This window comes from Coturnix japonica, chromosome 17 (genome assembly GCF_001577835.2).
Source record: "Coturnix japonica isolate 7356 chromosome 17, Coturnix japonica 2.1, whole genome shotgun sequence".
Classification (NCBI taxonomy): domain Eukaryota; kingdom Metazoa; phylum Chordata; class Aves; order Galliformes; family Phasianidae; genus Coturnix; species Coturnix japonica.
The window spans coordinates 6450947-6473701 of record NC_029532.1 but is presented as its reverse complement, the minus strand read 5'-3'; the positions used below and the strand labels follow the sequence as shown (position 1 = coordinate 6473701).

General features: G+C 50.2%; 1 protein-coding gene across 6 annotated transcripts in view; it reads left to right on the top strand.

Moving 5' to 3' along the window:
* The first annotated feature begins 8386 nt into the window (after positions 1-8386).
* Positions 8387-22755, top strand: part of GPSM1 (G protein signaling modulator 1) — a 49541-nt gene continuing 35172 nt past the window's right edge. For 2 of the 6 annotated variants that reach the window (XM_015878883.2, XM_015878879.2), the window contains exon 1: positions 8390-8709. In XM_015878883.2, coding sequence (XP_015734369.1) covers positions 8423-8709 — 287 coding nt within the window. In that variant the 5' untranslated portion in view covers positions 8390-8422. Of the gene's footprint in view, positions 8710-20299; positions 20479-22755 lie in introns of those variants that run through there. The other 4 variants (XM_015878882.2, XM_015878878.2, XM_015878881.2 and 1 more) reach the window with 4 other exon arrangements.

Below are 22755 nucleotides of genomic sequence, written 5' to 3'. Positions count from 1 at the left end.
CTGACAAGAGCCAGGAGAAGACAGATTGCCTGTGTGTTGTGCTGCACATCTTGGAGTGTTAGACCACAAATCTGCTGTGAGATGAGGAAGTGAAACCTCCATATCCTTGGGCCAAATCCCACTTCTGCAGAGTGTGAAACTCCGGGGCAGGAGCCAAGTAGGAGCCCAGCTGGAGAGGAACAGAACTTCTTGGGTTTGTATTCCAGGTCTGTGTGAGCAAAATGAATCAGTCTTGTATGGCTCTGTCCTGAGGACTGCACAGCTGCTGTCAGATGTAACAGAGGCAGAATTAGACCCCGTGTTTTTACTCATGTGGCATTGGTGATGAATCAGCCCTCAGACACCAAACTTCTCTTACAGGTGTTCTCAGACTGTCACCCACCAGCTGCAGGGGACTGCAGGCTGTTGTGATCCTGATGGGATTTCTACAGAGATCAGGAGATGGTTTTGCAGGGTGGGATATGGGGACGTTTCACATCACTACGAACCCAGTAATGGAGATGCTGTACTCCCCCTGCGTGGTGTTGTCCCACAGGTGGCAGTCTTTGCATTTCCCCCATCACAGCTCACTCCTGCTCTCGACAGGTACATTGACAGGCACTGTCACTGTTCAGGAAATATTTAAACCAATAACCCACAAGGCCAAGCAGAATTGAGGAAGTGAGCATTTCCATGAACCAAAACCCCTAATTCCTCCCAAGTCTCTGTGGTTTAAACTGCTGCATATCACACAGATACAGTTTTGTCCACCAAAGATACCCCAGAGGTCCCACAACTTCATCCAGAGAAGAGGAAAGAAAACGGAACCTTTTTTTCCCTGGCGCCTGACTGAAGAGCTCATATTGTCAACCACTTCTCACAGACATTCTCAGTTAGCAAACAATCACGGCTCAAATGTAGGCTTCGACTGCAAGCTGATGTGACATGAATGTTGCAGTAAGCATATGGTGGGAAGAGGCAGCTGATGAAAAACTGTGCGCTATCCTGAATCTGACAGCTATGGGCTGCATCCATTGAAGACCAGGACAAAACACTGGCTGGGTTTAAATGGGACGTGGATAAAGATGCTCGATAAATAGGAGTCTGATTTGAAACTGCAAAGAACTCAGGCCTGACTACTGTGCACTGAAGTCATTTGTGAAGATTCTTATTTCTCAGACCAGCAGGAAAATAGGAGTGAGATAAGTGGGCTGCCCCATCGATGATGCTGTGCTGGCTCCTGAGATAAGACACACATTGCTTCTTCAGCAGGTGATGCTGTGGGATAGCAGCACTCGTACAGTGCTCAGAGATATTTGGGGATGAGCCCAAACCTGGCTGCAGAATTTCTGCTGATATCACTGAATCATCTCTTCTAATCCTTGCAGCTCGTTCTGCTTCCCATCTAGTCAGCAATAAGCAGATACGTTTCCCATGGGCTGTGCCATGCATTCAGGTCACACTGAGTGCTGTGCAGTGAAGTGCCAGATGCAGTGGGAGGTTACTGTGGGGCTGTCCAAGCCTGGGGAGGAATGCACTGCAATAGAGACTCTGCCTTTCTTTGCAGTGATTACAGCCAGAAACACAAGGGAATGTCAAGCTCGTGTTTTCCTGCTGATGCCCTGAAATAATAAGTATAATACCTGACAGCCAAGAACTGTATCTTCAGAAAATCCGGGGTTTATGTTGCATGTCAAATGATGTCTGGAAAGGGGCAGGTGTTCTCTTGATGTGATTATATATAAATACACACATATCATACAGTGATCAGTGAAAAGTGTGCTAAGGTAGAAATAGGTATCATGGACTATTTTTTCTTCCCATCCATAGGAGATGTGAATGGAATCAGAAGCAGAGGATGGGAAGGCTGCCTGCACTGTGCAGCGGAATGTGGGAGAGCGCACGATTGCCGTGGAAACCAACTATAGTAAATGGAGCTCTTCAGCTGCAGGGGAGGATTTCTACCACCAGGCTGGGAGCAGGCAATTTAAATCAACCATCCGCAGGTAAATTGGCACATTTCTCTGCACATCATTGTCTCTGTGTGCTTTAAAAGGGAAAAAGAAGGGTGGGTGGCAGGGCAGGATTATGAAGTTAGAAAAACCCACAGAAGCTGACGCAGAGATTCTCATGGTTCAGGGCAGGGGCTGGTCCTGGTGTGCAGGGAGCAGACATGCATTCCCTGTGCAATGAAGAGGAGCAATTGGTGCAAGGCGCTGCAGATCCCTGTCTCAGAATTGGACACTGCTCCTCTGTCTGATCCTGCTCCCAGCTGAGGACAATGGTTAAACACAACTCACCTGGAGCCACTTGGGGTTGCAGGGCTGTCCAGCTGCTACAGAACTGCTGAGATGTAGGGAATGTGCCTTGTTACCATCTCTACTAATAACACTCTGAGTCTCCTGACTCGCTGGGTGACTGGATTTGAGTGTGCAGTTCATTATGCAGCCAGGTGGATTTGTGGCATTAAACATCACATGCCAAAGATTGTATGCTCCGTAATTGTGCTTCGCTGCACTCCACTTTTTGTTCTAAAGTTACTTTGTTCTGCTTCAGCTTTTCAGCAAAGCACTGAAGAGCCACCAAGAGCAGCAAGATTTCAGCCACCTCCTTTGGGAGAAGCTTCATGCTGAAAACCCCAGCGGTCCAACCAAAATACAAAGCTGGGATCCGGGTCCTCCTGTCCCACATTTGTCACTGCCTGTGTCTTTGTGAGAGTGCTGCCCACACAGCAGATGCTGCCAACCAGAGCTCCTGTTTCCCTTTTGCAGGGTGTCCCTCTTGTATAACCACAGCTGATCTGCCATTGGGATGCCATGACAGTGGAGCACAAGAAGCTGAAAAAGCAGAAGAGCTTTATATATCCCATTTATTACAGCCCCTGAGGTCACTGACTCTGCTCATAAATTCACCAGGTTTCCCTTCGATTATGTTTGGTTTACTGCTAAGTGCCAATCCAAAACATTGCCAGCAGGGAAGCAGGCAGTGGGATAAGCTGACACAGCAGATTGCCTTTTGCTGCCTTCTGCTCTGCCAGGTTGCCCACATATTGCCACTGTTTCATTGCTGCTATGCCCTGGCACAGTCATTTAGCCCAACATCCTTTGTGATTGTGATCAGTTTTGGGGCATATTTTTTTCTGTCTCTTTGGGTAATAATGTAAATCAGCAAAAATGTAGCGTTATTGTTGAGAAGATTAATCTATGCAGAGATAAGTGCAAGGGAAAATAGATACTAGCTGCATACTCATCTCCAATGGGAATCAAACAGGGCATATTTGAAGGCTGAATTCACTGCTGATGCAGCTGTGTTACAGTAATAGATCCTTTTGTGCAGGTAGAGAAGCTGACCCCAAGGAATCACTGTTAGCATGCAGCAGAGTTGGTAATGGGCTTCCCTGATTGCCTTCACTGAGGGACTGAACCAATGCTGAACTCCTGGAAGTGATGGATTTGTATTGCTGAGCCAATGAGACCAAGGAGCACCATCACTGTGTAGAGGGTGATGTGTTTCTAGAGACCCAACCTCACGCAGGTGAAATGTGTTGTCCTGCATTGAGCTTGGACTGGAAGAGCTCCTGGATGTGATGTGTGTGTTTCTATGACAGCACTGTTTAACATCTCTTGAGTGAAAGCCAAAAGCAGCAGCCAGGAGGTGGGCACATGTCCTGAGGAGCAGCACCACTCCCTTGGCTCCCATTGCTTTTCTGAGGACAGGTAAGGGAAGGGCTGCACTGCTTTCTACCACCCCTGTTCTCTCACCCAGAACCACTGCTCTGCTCCTTTCCTGGCAGCCAGCACAGCCTCCAGGCTGCACTCTGCAGAGGGCAACTGGAACAGACATTCATATTCATTTGGTCCCTTAGGCCACGCAAGCTGCTAATCACACTGTGTGATCAATACTTCAGTGCAAGTCACAATAAAAACATGAGCAGCACGTCAGCCACAGTGCTGAGATCTGCCAGCCTGGGAAAAATATCAGATATCAATTGATAGAACTAATTGATATGTCAAATAAAAGGAGTCACTTTACAGATGACAGAGCCAGGTTGTCTAATTACAACCCTGACATGGAGCAAATGCTTTCACCCAGTGAATGCTGCATCAGACCCAGAAACTTGTGTCTGAACAGCAGCATATCTGAACTCTTGTTCTGGATACCAGCTAATAGAGAATGCACTGGGTTCCTGATAGCAGTTCTGTGGAGCAATGGACTGATGAACAGCCCTTCCTGTTGTGTCCTGTATTGTATCATAGAATGGGCTGGGTTGAAAAGGAACGCAATGCTCATCCAACTCCCTGCTATGTGCAGGGTCACCAACCAGCAGCCCAGGCTGCCCAGAGCCACACCCAGCCTGGCCTTGAATGTCTGCAGGGATGGGGCATCCACAGCCTCCTTGGGCAACCTGTTTCTGTATGAGTGGCTCAGTAATCAGGCTAACAGGTAAGGTGGGGAGATAATGGTGGTAGATGGATGGCTGGACTAGATGATCTCAGATGTCTTTTCCAACCTCAATGATTCTGTGATTCTGTGGTGTCAGTATCAGACTAAGAGGTTTAGTGGGGAAATACTGGCAGTGGATGGATGGATGGCTGGGGAGGTCTTTTCCAACCCTGGTGACTCCATGATTCCACATGTGGGTCATCTCTGTTGCCCTTCTAAAATACTTCAGTTCACGTTTAACTTCCTTTGAATCCTCTCTTGTGCTCCTTGATTTGCATGCAGATCAGCATGACTGGTGCAGAGTGTGCTGTGCATCAGTTATCATTCCTAAAATGGGAATTATTACTCCAAGAAATTGTTTCTTTAATAGCAGCATTAAGGCTGTGGCTTCAGTTCTGAGCACAGTGTGCTTCCTGCCATGAGATGCTGCTCAGAGGCTGCAGTGGTTGGTGACACAGCATCATCAGCCGCCCCCCTCCACTGCTTCCATTCCTTGTTCTCACTCATTGGCTGCTTAAACAGAAAGAAGCGCTGTCAGTTATGTGAGAAGGTTTGGAAGTTTGGCCAAGCAATGCAACTGAAGCACAAATATTGACAATCTGTTCTAAAAACAAACCCAAACACACTTGTACTTGATGCCACTGCCAACTGTTACTGTTTAAAAAGGAAAGAAAGCCCCCATCAAAGGTGAAAATCTGTGTTTTCCCCTGGGCTTTCAAGCAGAACAAAAGATTACTTCTGATTTGGAATTACTTCCCAGCATTCCAGAAGGAGAAACTATTTGCTTGTTGACAACTGGAAACCAGAACTGGTAAAACAATCCCTTTGCCATCACCGTAACCACCAGCTGATCATAGTAGGAGCCCTGGGTTGTGTGCCCAAGCCATACAGCTCTGAAACAGTGCCTCCAAGAAAAGCCTCTTGCTGTTGTTCAGGTTCTGTTGCCTCAAGACCAGTTTCAGAGGAAGAAAGGAGTTCAAAGACCCTTGAAAACCATAATTCTTTTCCAGATCAGATATTCTTCCTTTTCTCTTCCCCCAGATGTATAGCTGGGGATGTGTTTCCATTACTTCCATTTCATGCAGGGGTGATGCTGGACTGGAACTGCCCAACCCAACTACCCATCAACTTCCAGCCCCATGTCCTCATGGTGCTGCAGACACGAATGCTGATCTTAATGGAATCCTGTTCATTATACATTTGCCTCTCTCGCCTCTCCCTTCACTTCTGCTTGCATTAGGAGCCTGCTCACAGAAGGAGGCTGGGGGGGTACAGTGATATTAAAGGTGCTCATTAGTGTTTTAGTATTGATGTCCATCCTCTTGATGGGATGATTGGGTCTCTTTGCTCCAGTGTTTTTCTCATTGAGACCCTACATCTTCAAAACTACTGCCTGCTGAAGTGGAGTTAGGGGTTAATGGACTGGCCATGGGGAAAGAGGCACAAAACACCCATGTGCTGTGATCCACCTGTGCTTCCTTCACAAGGAGCCGTCCCCAAAGGGTGTGAGAAACAGAGGGCACAGCCTGCTGTTCTTTAGAGGCAGCCTTTAAAGGAACCAAGAAAATGACAAACTTATATCTGGAAAAAGGAAAAAAAAAGCTGAGTAATGGCAAAGTGCTCCCAGACTGTACCCATCTGAAATAGAAAGAAGACATTTTGAGGTGATGGCATTTAATTACAGCAGTGGCTAACAAGAGCTGCCGATGAGATTGCAGCAGATCAGCAGTGACTTCAGTTTGGGTCTGTCTGTGTTGGGAGTCTGAATCACGGTGCTCTTCTTACACATAAACCCCAGCAGAGGCCACCAACAAGCTGCTTCCTGAGCAGCAGGAAAGCTGCCAGCTAATTAAGGGCGATGTGAGTGCCTCGGAGGAAAGGCTGGCTGAGCGGCGTGTCTGTGTGATGAAGACATCAAGGCAGCGGGGGGATGTTCCTTATGATCCATATATGCTCTGCACAGCCTGCTCAGTACCATCCCACTGCCATTCCCTCTGCTGTCTGTGGCATGGCTGTCCCTGCCGAGCAGCAGAACAGAAGTCAGAGCTCCTCAGTACTGGTATAGCTTTGGATATCAATGATCTTCCCCATGATCTATCCCTCCTTTTTTTGCTGCTCTTTGCAGAAGCTCTGGTTTATATTTAAACGTTGTCACTCTGCTTCCTCTCCATCTCATCCAAACTGAACAAATCCATTTCTTCCATCCTTTTCTCATAGGTCACACGTGTCATTCCCAACACACCCATGTGGACACCATTCACCAGATGAATTATTGGCATTTTTAAAGCATTGGGGTTTCCTTCTATCTGCATGCAGGTAATCAATGTTGTGGCTTAGGCCCAAGAAGCTTCTTGGCATGGCCACATTGGGTTAACCAAACCCAACCCACAGCAAAGTGATTGAATTGTTTCATCAAATGAATTCAAACCTATAGTGACCCGGAGAGAAAGAAATGGATGTTCAGATGATGAATTATCCATCCGAACCCATGAATGCTGAGGCCAAAGGGGACCATTATGCTCATCTCAGTCTGACCTCCATCCCGACCCTGGCTGTGGAATCTGCCCCAGTGATCCCTGTGCCATTAACATGTGGGTGTTTGCTCAGAACTCTGCAGAATGCCGTACATCTGACTCAAGCCCAAGCTGGCATCCACCCTCCTTTCTTTCTCTCCCCTCTCCAGCACTGTTTCTCACAAGGGCAATTGCTCCATCTGCCCACAGTCACTGACTGAGCAGTGCTGAGGCCGTGCAACAAAGCACCCTCTGTCTCCTGCACAGCAGCTGCCTTTGGTTTTCATCTTTTGCATTGGTATTCTTTGCTGGAAGAGGAGAATGTGGGGAGGCACAAACAGCCCTATGGAAATACCAAAGTCTCGGGGTTGTTCATTTGCATTGGCTCACAAGCAGGAGGTGTGTTGTCCTCAGAGAGACCATCATCCTGGGTAAGAACAGGCCAATGTGTGGCACAGAACCCCAGCCCAGCCTGCAGATTTGCCTGTGCCCTCTCTAGCAAGGTGTGTACCAGCTGCTTTCTTCCTTTTTGCTGAGGGGAATGGTGTGCATCAGGACAGCTGTGTGCCTCCCTGAGTGAGCAGAGCACACAGCAGGATGCTTGCAGTCCTCCCTGCTCTGCTTGACCTGCAAAGTGAAGATCATCCCAAAGTTCAGGCAGACGCAGGTTTGTTTACCAGGATTGTCTGGGATTTAAGCACCCAATTAATTAGCTCTTGTGGTTTGCTAGCAGGGTGTTACTGATGGTGCTATCCCCCAAGCAGGATGTCCCTGTGCTCTCAGAGGGGCTTTTCTGCAGGTCCCTGGGGTGGAACATGCAGGATGTGGCTCTGACTTGCCTCTGACCACAGGGTTGGTGGGGCTGCTGGGAACGGACAATAAGCTGCTGGAGCCAGCCAAAACCACAATGCATGGCTGCACTCCTTTAAGGAGCCCACAATGATAATGATATTTAATTTGGTGTTGCTGGATAAGCAGCACTAGTTTACAAACTGGCTCCTGCTGAGCAATCCACTCACTCAGTTTTATGGGAGCACTGCAGGCCTTAGAAAACAGAGGGAGGTGGATGTATTGTTTGATGGTGACCTGCATCCTTCTCTGGGCACCTGGGTGACTGTAACCAGCAAAGGCCCCAGTGTTCAGCAGGACAGAGCTAAACAGAGCAGATGAGTCCAACACATCTGTTGCTCCCAGATTTCTGCTGCCAGCACCATGGGGCAGCTCCAGCTGAAGGCTCGTTGGGAAGAGGCAGCTCTGCTGTGCTTGTCCTACCTGGTAGCCTCAGTGTGCAGCTCAGCCCAACCCAACCACCCCCAGGTGCTGCCTCTCAGCCTAACGACCTCCGGGTGTGGGCACTTACAGAGCAAAAGTGCTTAAACTGAGCAAGCCCAGATGCACTTCATCAAGGAATTAAGTGGTCATTAACGATGCTCTGCCCATCGAGAGGGGTTGGCTGTACCTCTGGGCACTGTACCCATTAGCTGAGGATGGTTTGCTGCTCGGCCCGGTCCCACCGCTCCTCTCCCGGGGCAGAAGCAGCGTGGATCCCTCGGGCCGGAGGAAGGGGAGGAGGCGGCCGAGCCGCTGCCCGCCGCGGGCTGACATCAGCCGGAGGAGGGGCCTGCCCGCGAGTTTCTTGGCTCGGCGCATCACTTCCCGCTGCTGCCATACTCCGGTGCCCGGTGCCGGGCTGCGGCTCGGTGGGGCCGGCGCCCATGGCGGGTGCGCCCGGAGGGGACAGCCCGGGCTCTGCCGCCCGCCGGCTCTATTCGAGGTGAGCGGGGCTGGGTGCGGGGCTCGGGGAAGGGAGCGTGGACCCGGCAGCCTCAACCCCCCACCCACCGCTCCCGGAGCTCCGCGGCCGCAGGGACCGGAGAGGAGACGGGGGGAGGACGGAAAGGAGGCAGTGGGTGTTCCGGGTGAGGGAGGGGAAGGAGCCCCGGCTGTGGGAAGCTGTTGCATGCTCGAGGAGGCAGACGGAACAGAGTGGAAGGCTTAAGGGAGAAAAGCCGCTTTGGGGTGTGGGGGTCGCTCGGTGTGGGGCGTGGTGGGGGTTGGGGCTGTGTGTCCCCGTGGCACCAAAGCGCCGTGCAGTGATGGGCATTCTAAGGGCAGTGATGCTCAGACCTTGCCCACGGTGGGCGTTTCACTGCAGGCTCTCGGTTATGCTACAGGGACTCAGCTCCCAGCACTTCGGGTGCTGCCCGGAATCACACAGTTTTGGGCTGTCTGCTGCTCACATAAAGGCCGTGTGTCTCCTGTCCTTTTCATCCGGTCCAAAAATCGAGAAGTCTGAATGGGAATCAATTGGAGGCCACCCAGCACTGCCTGCAGCATCACTTACCCTGCTTGTCCTCACCGTGTTTTATTTCTCCTCTCATAGTTAAAAGCAGGGGCAATGCAATATCTGGACTATAGGGGGGAGGAAAGATCACTTGGGCTGCATGCAGCACTCCAGCACGTTGTCAGCTCTTTTCCCTGCTTTGCAATAATTTTCAGCACAACTGTTGGCTTCTGCAGTGTTTACCAACTTCTCTTGATTGTGTTGTAAACAGTCTCCATCTCGCTCATTAATGTCACTAGAGCTGTACCTGACCTGAATGCGCAGTGGGCAATTAGAGTGCTCTCTCAAAGCACTGGGGATCCTTCTGGAGGAGATGAAGGTTCTCAGAGATGGAAGGATTGTTGGCTTCCAGGTGTGGAGGGCAGGGGGTTACAGCAGGGTTAAGCCTAAGCTTGTAAGGCAAATCAAGGGGGAAGAATTCCACCTGTGGAATGGACTTTGCTTTGGAATGGCTCCTGTTCATTTTGCACAGGTGTCCAAAGAATCACATGGAATATTCACATTGTTTTCTGGGTGCTGAAACTTTGTGGAATCCATTCTTCTGTAGTGTTGAAAGCAAGGCTGTGTTCTGTTCATTCAAAGGAAAAGAAAGCAATACAAAACTTGTGGGCTTTGTCTTCAGATACAATTGGAGGCACTGCATGACTGTCTTAGGCCCAGGCAGTCTCTGGTGTTGGAAATAGCAGCTTAGAAATGCTGGTTTTCTTTTGTCAGCCTATGCAGCCAGTCTCAGAAGACGAACCCCCCGAACACCAGGATAACATTTCTAAAATAGCTGTGCTCCATAACGGGTGACCTGAGCAAAAAACCATGTGATAGCTTAGCATGTGGTTTTGGTTTTAGTCGATGTCTGCTTGGGGACACTGAACAACTCACAGCTTTGCTGTTTGTGAGCGGTGCTGTCATCCTGAGTTGGAGCTGAGCAGAATGTTTGTTCTCTGCTGCAGGGGGGGGTTGTTGCTGCCCCAGCCTTGGGCAGGAAGTTGAGGCCTGTGTTTAATGCGTGTTCTTGCAGGACTTGGGCATCTCATTGATTCTGCTGCCTCTCACCTTGCAGGACTCAGGGAGAGGAGCTCCTTCTGGTGCTACGTGTGTGAGTTTTGGGAGTGGGATTTGCCTTCTGTCTGTGCAGTGCCCAGCACATTGTGGTCTTCCTTTTATTCTGGCCTCTAGGTGCTGCTGTGATATGGACAGGCATTGTCTTGGGGGAGACCTGGAGATGGGAGCTGGCCCCACAGCTCAGTTTGCATTCCCTCTCTCAAGGCCAGCAATGGGAACGTCCCAGATGTTGGGTTTGTTCCTGATGTTGCATAAAACAGCGCTGTTATTGTGCTGCAGCTACGTGCTGTTCGTGCTATCGCTGGAACACATGCAGGCACATCTCAGGCCTTGTCTCCTTGTATTCTGGCCTCCCAGCCCTGCTGCCCTCCCTCTCCAGCAGATCCAACTTTCTGCCACCAGAGAATAGAAAGGTCTTTTTTGTTCTGGTGTGGCTCGGTTTTGTTTTTGTGTACATCTAAACTCGTGTTCTGCTTTCCTGAAGAACAAGTTTCAAGTCGGGTCTTACGCAGCCAGAAGCCCTTGGCAGCAAGTTCCTTCAGGTGGAGGGATGTCTTATTTAACTCTTGATGCTGATCTGCTTTAGGAACGGTTCTATCTATGAGCTGCCCCTTGGCTGTACCTTGTTCCCTGGTGCCATGTGCCACTGAGCAGCTCCCAGAGCTCCAAGCAGCATCTGTATGACAAGAACCAAAGCAGTGAAACAAAAATGCCTCCTGTGTGGGCTGCAGGGCCTGGCCACAAAATGGGGCTTGCTGGGTCCTGGGCTATTGATACATATATATAGTGTCAGCAGGAAAGCTTTCCCACTTGTTGAGCTTTTCTCTCCTTTCGGATACTTTTAGTTCAATGTTACTCAATAGAGCAGATTTTCAGAGCAGATTTAGCAACAAAGTGGCATAAGTGGGATCTTTTTCTCTTCCTGCAAAGTAAGCAGGCCTGATCTTGCAGGAAGGACACTGGCATCCAGAGCCAGCTCTGCCTGTCGTCCAGTGCAATGAACCAGTGTGTAACAAACACACAGCCTGACAAGTATCCCCCACCCCCTTTCAGTGCTGCTGTGGGTGAGGGGACAGGGAAAGGCACTGCAGCTGCTCTAACAATGCCCAGTAATGTTGTGCAACCACCTAGGGAAGGAAGTGAAAAATTATCATTACAGTGCAGTTTCAAGGGCACTATTCAATGAGCAAGTGGTAGCCTTGGACTTAGCTGGCATGTCCTGGGGTGGAGTGACAGGGCAGTAATGGCCTGGCAGCAACTGCAGCCTTGGCTCACCCCCAGGAGTGGGGTGGGAGCTTAGAGCTGCTGCTTTAAGGCACTGAGCCCCCAGGGTGGGTACCCAAACCCCAAAGCAGCATCGTGTCCCCATCCCATGTGTGCCTGGCTGCTCCCTGCCTTGTGGAAGCCTGAGGATGGGGAGGTGCTGAAGTATCTCCCTGGTACCCAATTGCTTTTATGAATTCAGGTGGGAATAATAAGACTCCTCTGCAAGGCCACAGGTGTTGGAGCAGTAGCATGAAGCCTGGATGAGCTACTTGGAAGGCAGTGCTGCTATCTGATCATCATTTTCAGGGTAGAAATCTGTAGCTTAAAGTCTTCTACACCAGTTTTCATCCAGTGTGAGCACTTTGCCCAGGGATGATGGGCTGTGCAGCCCCAGGCCTCTCCCTTCTTACTGAGAGTGGGAAGGATGGAGCTCAAGTAGAAGTAGTTTCCTCTGCTGTGAGCTGGGAGGTCTGTACAGCTGCAGGAGCTGCTGGAATGTCTGACAGCTGATGGTCTCATCTCCTTTCCTGCTCCTCTCTACCCCTCGTGTTCCTCTGGGACTCTGGGGCTGATGCATCAGCTCTGGATACTGTAGGAGAAAGGTTAAGAAATAGGTATTTCCCCTGTTTTTAAGCCTATGTTCATACTAATAACAAACTCCATATAGGAGCCATTTCATATTGAGCCCTAGCTCCACATGAGAGCAGATGTTCTTACTTGGAAACTGCTTTTAAAAATGTATGGATGGAACGTGGTGCTGTCAGTCGATGCACAGTTTGCTCCCTGAGCTGCAGCAAACGCCGGCTGTGCTGTGCCCATGGGAGATGTGCAGTGCTGCACACAGGGGCTGCTCCTGTGGGAGCAAACACTGCCTTGAGCCATGCAGGATTCTGCTGTTGAGCCACGAGGGGAGCTGGGGTGGTTTGTTCATTTGTGGCCTTGCTTGTGTTGTGTGTCCTGGTCAGCCTGCAAAGGGGTTTCTCTTTTAGTGGGATTGGATTGCAGCAGACCCAGGGCAGTGAGATGGATTTGGCTGTGGGGCTTGTGAGTGTTGTGCCAACACAGGATGCTGTGGTGCTGTGCTCCCAAAGGGAAGCTGTGACTCGCAGCTGGAGCAGGTGTGTGCTGTGTGTGTGTGTGCTATGCTGACCATAGGGCTGCACCTGCTTGGTGCCCAGCAGCTCTGCTGTGATCCATGTTGGAGAGCACAAAGAACAGCCTTACCTGTGGGTATCCATTTGTGCCTGATGAGAGCTGGGATATGACAATTAATGTTCATCTCTCTGGGACTGTTAATTACTGCCATCTGTTCTATGGTAGTGGCCAATGTCCTGTGCTGCTGTACTGGAGTGAGTGGGCTCTGAGGGGGCTGCATCCATCCCAGGTTTCTGCAGTGCTTAGCAAACATGAGTATTCCATTGCAGCCTTGCTAGGAAGTTCTGCTGCTGTTTGCAAGGGTGAGAATTTGCACATCCTTTGGGGTGAAGGAGAATGCAGGTGGCAAAGCTGGGAGCTGAGGAGTGTCCTGGCTCCTACTTGTCCCTTCCAGTGCTTCCTCACCAGGATCAGTGAACTTAATTGGGAAGGACTCTGTTGCTGCTGAGCTCTTGTGAAGTTATCACAGCTGTATTGGAAATCAGCCCCTTCCAAAGCAGCCATCTGCAGGGGCTGTACTGTGCAAATGGCACTGGAGACAATATCTTGCTGAAAAAACACTGATGCCATCAGAAGCGCCATGTTTATGGCCAGGTTTTCTGCAGTGAGAGGACAGAAATATAATCCTCATTGACTAAACAAATGAACATCTCTTTGAGTGTATTTCTCTCTTTCCTGACTAATCAGTGCTCCTGGTTTCAGGGAGGAGCTGTGTGCTTAGGGCAGCCCTTGGGCTGGCTTCTCATGGCAAAGGAATTGGGATTTGCACATTAAGTGCAGGTGGATCTCCTGGAACTGTAAGAGGCCGCGTGAGCCTCAAGGCATTTCCTGGCCTGCTTGTCCCTCTGAGTGTCTGAGCTCCTGCTCTGATCTAAATAATAAACCATATGAGCTCACAGTAACGTGCCCAGAATTTTAAGGCTGCAGCCCTTGGCCAGTGTTCATACTGACTGCTTCCATCAGGGCTGTGATCCAGGGCAAGGCAGTGTGAGGGAGGTGGGTGATTGGAGGCTGTGGTTTGGTGCTTTGCTGGAGAAACAGCGGCTGTTGTATCACCTGCACCCATCCCTTTTGTGTGCACTGCTGCAGAACGTGTGCTTCCTTCCATAACACTCTTCTTGGGTGAGGAGTTGTCCTCATCTGTGGCACCAAGCCCTGATGTCCTGCCCTTGCATGGGGCTGCACTCCTGAAGCTCTAGGAAGGGCAATGAGTGCGTGCAGCATCAGCACCAGACAACTGAGTCATCTGCAGGGGCTGCCGGCTCTCCCTGTGCCTGAGGCGAACATGGCACAGCGACAGGAGATGTAAATATGCACAAATACACACACTGCCTGCATGGGAGAGGAAAGTAACAGCTCAAAATGGGATTGGAATTTAAAATTGGAAATATAACCGAGCCAAGCTGTGTGTGCTGGAGGCTGTGGCTGCTCCTGGAAGCTGCTCGGACCTGGTGCTGTTCCTACATGTGACCCTGATGCAGTGAGGTGAGGAGCTCTTGTCATACCTGTGTCCTCCCATTGCTGCTGCCTGCATTCCTAGGGTGTATTTCCTCATGCCGCCTGCTGCTGTGCCTTGTTTTTATCTCTCTGCCAGGTGAAGATGTCTCTGCAGAAGACAGAAGCAGATTCTGCTGAGAGTGTTATTGAGAAGCTGGTATAAAATGAGCTCCCTTGTTTTGGTCAAGTGTGTAACCCTGGTGTTATCTCCCCTCTTTAGCAGCATAAAGGGAGAGAGGAGCAGTGAGTTCCTCAGTGCTACAGAGCAGGCAAAGTGCTGCATAGAGCCATTGCAGTACCTGGAAGGTTGCAAGAAAAGGCTTAACAGAAAATAGGTCTGTGGAGGGGTCTCCTCCTTCTGGCTCCTCAGCTGTTTTCTTCTATCAGGCAGGTAATAAATGGTAGAATATTAAACCTATGGCTTTTTCCATTCTATGTGCATGGTAACAAATACTCGCCATGTATTGTGACTATGCAGCAGCAGAGGGAGGAAATATGGGAGAGGGAGAAAATGGAATTGGACGTTAAAGGCATGAGGAGCACAGCCTTAGGAAGGTTGGTTTGGGAAGGGGACTCTGTTTCCTACTGGAATGGGATTCTGCCTCCCACCCAGCAGGCATGGCTGTAGGGTGCACAGCAGAACAGCGCAGTAAGTAGATCAGCTGCTCCTTCTCTGAGCTGTTTCTCTGAAGAACATCACTGGTAATTGACCTTTCAGAACACTGTTCCTCTAATTTGGATTCTCCAGCTGCTGGCAGCTTCTTGTCTGGGGTTCTGGCTGTGCTGAACCCAAAGCAGCATCCCATCTCACTGCTTCGGGCATGGTGAGTGATGCTCATTGTTTTGTGTTAGTAAGGAGGAAATTATTAGGGGAAATTACTAATGGGCTTGCCATATCCAAGAAACAATGTGTTCATACGGATCCCTGCTATGGAAGAGCAGTATCAGGGTCTATACCTTGGCTTGAGAAGATGAGCAGTGCTTTGATCTGTGAGGCAAACTCCCAGCACTATGTGCCCACACGCTGTTAACACGGGGTTATTAGGTTGGCACTGGTACTGCTTTGCTGGAGCAGAACCTCGTGGAGCGTCTGGCCATGAGCAGATAATTGTCTCTTGTTCCATACAGCTGTTCATTGCAGTGCTGCCAAGAGTTTCAAAGGCAGGTGTTATCTGTGAAGCTGTGCTAGGACAAAAGTGCTAAAAATTCTGGGGGATTCAGCAGAGAGTGATGTTGGAAGATGCTCTGGAAGGAGGAGCACCAGCTTGCAGAGTGCTGGAGCTGCAGAGTATCCCACAGAGCCAAGAGACACTGATGCACAGTGCTAGACAGTGGGTCTGTTCTGCTTGGGTTGGCAAAGCAGTGTGCAATTCTCACCCCATGTGTGAGCTGTGCTGCTGTGAGGCCTGGCTGGCTGGAAGTGCTGCCATGCTTTGCCTTACGGGCATGTAGGTTAAGCTGATGGTGCATGTGGGTTTTCCATAATGTCACTAAGAACCTCAAAGAGCTTTTGCTGTGGTTCTGCTGAGTCTGGATTTGCACAGAGGGGCTGTAGAAGCTGTCTAGAGATGCTGGTGGGGGCTGTGGGACTCCTTGGTGGATATCAGAGCTCTCAGGGGAACTGCTTCCTTTCCAGACATGTGGATGTTGTGTTTAGGAAACCCAAAGGGTGCCCCGTGATGGTAAAACAGCCATGGGGAGCAGCAACATTGGGGTTGCTGCCTATTTGGATGCCCCATGCTCAGTTGCTGTGCTACTTATTGCTCTTTGGTAGGCTCTGCAGCGGAGGGCTGTGTCTGTGCTGTTCCTACCATTAAGGTCACATTAAACCCCTTCCTGTGGGAGTGCTGGTGCTCCTGAGGTCTCTGGATGAGCTCTGATTGCTCAGCATCAGCCTGGCTCACAGCCTGGTGGCTCTGGGATCCTTCCAAATGCAGCCTCCAAGGCCTTTCCTGGTGCAAAGTGCTTGGCCAGAGGCTGAAAGGAGCTGGAGAGACAGAAGGGAACAGAACCCGTTGGCTGTAGTTTGCTGAGGATTCAGTGGAAAAAGCACACTGTGAACTTTGCCATCATTACCTGTTACCCTGCACCACAATGCTCCATTCGCAGGCTGGCAGCTTACGTGGGTCTGCAGGCAGGAGAGAGGCAGCTGTTGGAGCAGGGCAGGTGAAAGCAGGCTGAGGCTGCCTGTATGTGAGGGGCTGTGGGCTGCAGGTGGGGGCTGGCAGGCAGGGGTTAGCCATGTGATGATCCCTATCCTTGCTGGCACTTGGCAGCATCTCTTCACTGTGCAGTGGTTTTCCTGGGGCAGGAGAGCTGGCAGCTGAGAGGAAGGAGAAGTCATTTCCAGTGCCAAACTTGGTGTGAACGCAGCCTTGTGTGTCAGTGGGTGAAAGAAGTTGAGCAGCACAGGAAGAACAGAGTAAAGCGGGTCAGCTGTCCTCATTGTGTTGCTGCTGATGAGTCAACTGCTTGTAAACATAGTTGGTTTTGATGCATGCTGTAATTGGAACTCTGTTTCGTAGCAGGAGCAGCATGATGATTTAAATCACAGCATATATTTTAGTGAGAGGAAGCGCTGACCCTACTGCCAAAGCAATGTTATAATGAAAAGCCATTCAGAATGCGCGTCCTCTTTTGCCCTCTGGTTTCTGGAAGTGACTGAAGGAAACAGCTCTCTGCTTCTGGAGAAACCATCCCCTGAGTGTTGTTTCTTTGCTGCATGACGGATTAATTTCAGTGATGGCACCAGTGCTGTGCAAGAGAGCTGCATGCTCGTGGAGAGCTCAGCCAGCCTTCCTGGTTGTGCTGAGAGCAGTGAGCTCGTCTGATACACACAGTGACCACATTGCACATCCTGCTGCAGCTGGGCTCTTCCTGAGAGGGAGCCCTCCTACACTGTCCCTCTTTCAAGGTGCTTTGCTTGGTCTGTGCCTTTCCACAGGCCTGTTTGGTTTGGGAGTAAAAACGTTCTTTAATGGATTGATGTCCCACTTGGTGCCTCCTGAACTGTAATTCCCTTAGTCCCTGTGAAGCTTTTACACCTTAAGTGCATTGAGTCTGGGTAGCAGTGAAACCATTAACCAAGATTAACTGAAAAATCACATTTGCACCTCAATCCCAACTGAGCCATCTCCAGCGCCACCAGTTAATTATGTTCCGTTTTGATCCTTTTGATGCTCGAGTGATTTTAGAGTACCAAAGCCTGAACTTGTGCCTATTGCTCAATAGGGATTTCACTACTCAGATGCTATGGAATGATTGCACTTTACTCAGTTCCTGCTGCAGGAGTCGCTGTGCTGGGCTATTCCATGTGGTCACCACCTGCAAATCCCTTTACTGCATTGAGCCTTGGATCTGGACCTTGCATTCTCTTCTTCCTGCCCATCCTCATGGGTTTGATGTTGGATGGGCACTGCTGGGGTTGGGAGGTGCTGGGAGCACTGGGAGCCTTGGGCTTCTGAGCAGGCAGTGAGGGGGGTGGATGCAAATTGTTGCTGATGATGTGGCTTGTTGGAGCCACTATGAATTGAAATGGGGTTTTATTCAGCTCTACTAATCAGAGGGTGAATGCAGCTAAATACAGCTGTCTTCCTTGCTGTCATTTGGTATTTATTAGCAAATATGCAGTGGAATTGAATTCCTTGTAAGTACTTTGCAGCTAATGGTAGGTGGCAATTAACTGAAATGAGTACTGTTGAGCACGGATGCTACCATCAGTGAGTGGAAGAGGAGGTATGGAGCCAGCACATGGCACCAGCAGCTTCCAGAACACCCTGTTGTTTTCCCCTTTGGATTCCCTTTATTGAGGCTGCAGTGAAAATAGATTCTCATGTGCCTCAGTCTGTCTGCTTCTGCCATGGGTATCTTGGGCCTGTGCTGTTCTGTGGGTGAGCAGGGAGAGAACAAATAGGAGTTATCCATGCAGTGTTTGGCAAGGGAAAAGCAAAGGTTTGGGAAGAGAGGGTGGTTGGGGTACTGCACTGTAGCCCCAAGAGTAATGTTCTCCCATCTGGGGACGTGGATCATCACAGCAATCCTAAAGATAGAGCTGTTTTGACAGCAAAGGTGGTCGCTGCTAATGGCACCGGTAGCACCTGATACTGTTCTGCTTTGCTTCTTGCTTGTCAGTGCATTCCTGGGCCCCTCTCTGCCTCATCTGTACTGAAGGTTTTGTTCTATGAGTCCTTCTGCCTTGTAAAGGAACATCTTTTGCTTTCTATTCTTTCAGTATCTTGCCAGGCAGCCAGAAGGCAATCTGTTCTGTACTGTCATTAGCTGCTGTCTGGCAGTGATGGATGACCCTGTGAGATCTTGTTGTTAGCAGCAATATCAGCCCTTCCTGTTCTTCTCATCTCTTCCTTCCTTCAGATCACAGCTATCCTCCTGAGAAGAAGTTAAGGCAGAGGGAGGGGGCCCTTCTGCCTGCTGTGTGTGCCAGCTATGTTGCCCGGTCCTGTCATAGCAATGCACAGCTGTTACAGTGATGGGGCTGAGCAGTGTGCAGTGCTCTGCCATTTGTGTCCCCCAACAGAATACAGTGCAGATGGCAAAACTCATCTGTGGCCAAACTGCTTGGCCTCCTGTGGCCTTTGATAAGTGCAGTCATTTTGTAGTTGTTTCTTAGATGCCTGCGTTGCCCCACGTTAGATGTCTTTTGCATAAGGAGCCAAGTGCCCCCACTTGCCCTGGCTGCAGCCCTGTGGCTGTGTGCACAGCCCACAAGCAGTGCAGCTATAAGACCTGCTTGGTGCTGTTGCTGAGACCCTCCCCAGTGCACACAGCACTGTTCTGATTCCTACATTACAGTCAGGGGCTTTAAAACTCTATCCTGACCTGTCTGGATTTGACATGTTCAGTCAGCTCCATGCATTCAGGGAAAATCAAAGAGCTTGTGCTCTTGCTGTGAGCTGGGAAGGCTACCAGGCACTCCTGAATGCCCATGGACTGGGATGTGTTCTGTCACCAGGGAGTGCTGCCTGTCTGGAAGAAGGTATAGATCTCTGCATGTGGTTTGCATTTAGTGCAGGGGCAAGGCTACTCTTTTGGGATTCATTGTCCTTCTGTTTTTCTCCCCCATACTGTGCTATTAGTAAAGAGTTTGCATGCACTGGAACTGCATTTACAAGCCTTGACGTCTTAGCTGTGGAAGGAAGAAAATCAGCTCGTGTTCTGCAGAGTCACCTCTGAACCACACCATATGGCCCAGCCCAGCGCCTTCAGCTTCTCAGCAGCAATTTGCTGGCTCAGGAAGGAGTGAATCTTCTTTTCTGGAATTAAGGACGAGCAGTAGGTGCTTGCTGAGGTGGTACAGGCCCAGGCACTCTGCCTGGGTGTCAGCACAGGGTGAGGGGATAGAGGGCTGTGCCTTCTCGTACGGGGATGTTTAGGAGCCCAACCAACTGGACTGGTGTGTGGTGTATGGGATCTGCCTTCTGCTGGGTCTCAGCATCTGGGAGCTGCTCAGACCATTTCTGGAGCTGACGGACGAGGCATCTTCAGAGTCTGTTGAGCTGCTGTGTGATTCTGCTCAGAGATGTCCCTGTTCTGGAGCAGCTCTGAGCTCGTCTCCTGACAAGCAGAGATGGTGCAGCACCAGGAGCTCTGGCTGCAGCAGTGACATGGGCAGGAGGAGCTGATGCAGAACAGAGGCAAAGTGCTGTGGGAAGAAACCAATTCCAAAAGGAGATGGGTGCTTGCCTTGGAGCTGATAATCTCTTGGGCTCATCCAGAGTCCTCCTTCTTTTGGCAGTGCTGAACATGTGAATAAGCCAGGATTCTTTTGTTTCTGGATTTTAGCTGTGGACTCATCTCTCTTATACATGAAACCAGCAGATGACAAAGGATGTTCTTCCTCTTAGAGGGAAGAGGACATTACTTTCTCTAGGTCTTCCATAGCAAAAGCAGCACTCTTTTTCCCCTCCCGTTGAGGACAGCATACAGGAGTGGGAAGAAGTGAAGCATAAGTGAAGCTCTGGACTCCAGCAGCTTGCTGGTAACACTGCCCAAGTGGATAGTGTGAGAACTGAAGTGAGGCGTGTGTCGTGTGAATGTGAAGATGCCATCAGCATCTTCCAAACCTCAGCTTCCCCTGGTGAGATCTGCAGTGAGAGTCGTCTGCAGGACGGTGCCTGGAGGCCCTCAGCCCTGTTCCCTCCTCCTGCCCGTGGGTTTGGAGCTCTGGGTTTATGTCCAGAAAATGCGTAAGCTGCAGAAGAAGAGGTAGGAAAGGGTTTGGGGGCTTTGTGGGAGGAAATGGGGCTCCCGCTTGTCTCAGTTTATTTGAGGCTGGTTCAGATTGGCTCACTTGAATGGCAGATGTCCCTCTTCTACTGAAATTGCCGTTGTTGTTTCTTACAGTTCAGCTTTGGCCAATGGAAGCTGCATATAGTGGGGCATATAGTGGTTGGATGTGTGAAGCTGTTTGTTGCTGAACATTTAGTTGTTCCCTGTGCCCTTTATGTTGTGTGTCTGAGTGCTTTTAAAGCCTGCGGTGACTGAATTACACACCAAGTTGCTTCCTGGAATTAGCCCTGGCTGTGGGAAGGGCAGGATTGGGTTGTATTTCTGTTTAGCATTGCTGTCTTCAGCTCCTGTCCCTTCACATGGCAGCAGAGGCTTGGCTGAGCATGGAACAGCCTCCCATCCCTCCCTGATGTGCTGAGGTCCCGAACCAAGCAGTGATGCTAATTAGATAAGGCAGATACGCTGCTGAGCAGCCTGTTCAAGGGCAAACAGATTTCCATTAGGCTGCTTGCACTGGAGGGCTGTGTCACTGCAGTGTGCCTGAGAACCAGGGGAAGCTCCTGGTGAGTGTGAGTGTGCACAGGTGTGTGTGTGTCAGGGCAGGGCTGAAGCATTCTGTGTGCTCCTGCCAGTGCTTCCACCTGTAAATGGAAGCTTAACAGGATGCTGCTCTTGGAGTGCTCATCTGGGCTCTGTTGTTGTAGGGTGGGGAACAATCATTGTTCAGATCACACAGCAGCTGTGCTTGGTCCATGGATGCAACGCCATGAATTAGGCAAGCTGTTCTCCAGTTTGGTTTTTAGACTCTATGTTGGGTGAACTCAAGCTGCTGAAGAGAGCCTGGTTATTGGGATGAGCTTTGACTGTTGAAATGTGAAACAAAATTATTCAGAGTCTGCTTCTGTCTGCAGCCTCCCAACCTCAGTTCCTGTGACAGTGGCTCCATTTCCCCACATTTTGAGTCCTTTCAAGTTTCTTCTCTAAGTTCCCTGAATTTTTTTGCTCATTTAGGTGTTCATTTTCTTTCTCCAGCCCCAAAACTTCTTGGGGACCGTTGGCAGATGTCTGTCAGTTCCTGACATCGCCTGCTCTAGTGATCTGCAAACCACACAGCTCGCCACGATCCTGCAATGGGCCCCTTGAACTCAACACTCTGCAGCAGAAGCTCATTCTTACTAATTTTCTTGTGGCTTGGCTCAATGTACTGTGGAGAGGAGTTAAACATTTTTAGTACCAGCAGTCAAACATTTTCCTTTTTCCTGTATCAAACAGGGCTTCAGGCATGGAGCAATGCTGCGCTGGCACTACAAGCAGCCTTCTTGCACAAGTAAAAGAGCCCCTTGGGTGCAGGCTGTGGAGGAGCTGTGTTGGTTGAGGTGGGAACTCTCAGGGGTTGTGAAACAGCTTCTTTCTCCCTGCTGTTATTTGGTGGCTTTGGGGACCAAAGAGCAGTGAGATGGGAGAGGTTGCAGGGCTGGCCCTGGATGTGTTGTGAGTGTTATTTTGGGGGAGGCATCTCCCAGGGCTCAATGTGTGCCTGTATAGGAGGCAGCAGTGGGGCTGCAGCTGTACCACGCATGTTGTTCTCAATCTGTGTAGCATGACTGAACTCCCTGCAGTGCTGTTTTGCTGAGAATAGAATAGAAGTCTCCTTTGGGTGTTTATCATCTTCTGTCTGACTGTTGCTCTTCTGACTCGGGATGAGTGAGCTGTGATTTTTCAGAGCAGACATCTGCCTTTGACCCATGTGGCTCTGAGTGTCTAAAATACATGAAGCAGAAAGGGGGAAAAAAAGCCAAAAGGAGTGAAGAGAAGGCTCTGAGCAGAGACACAGGAACACATTGCATCCACCCCCTTGTCTTGGAGGGGCTGACTTTCCAAACACAAGCTCTCATACTTGTGCCCTGTCCTGGTGGGTTCAAGGCTGCTCTGAGCTCCTGGGGGTGGCTGTGATGTAGGACTCAGTGGGGAGCAGGGCGTTCCAGTGGCAGCAGCCTTGCTCCTCTGTGCTCACAGCCCAGTGTGCACTGCTGCCAAAGGTGTTGAGAAACAGGAGGGAGAGCAGCTTGCCTGCAGGCTGATGTGCAGAGTGCTTGTGGAAAAAGTGACAGGCAGAGCTAATGGAAAGCAGCCCAGTTGCTCAGCCAGGGAGCTGTGTGCAGCCCAGGATTGTGCTGGTATCCAATGAGGAGGTGTTGGGCTTTGGCTGCCCTTACTGTTCCCCTGGGAAAGCTGCATACGCATGAGCAGCCC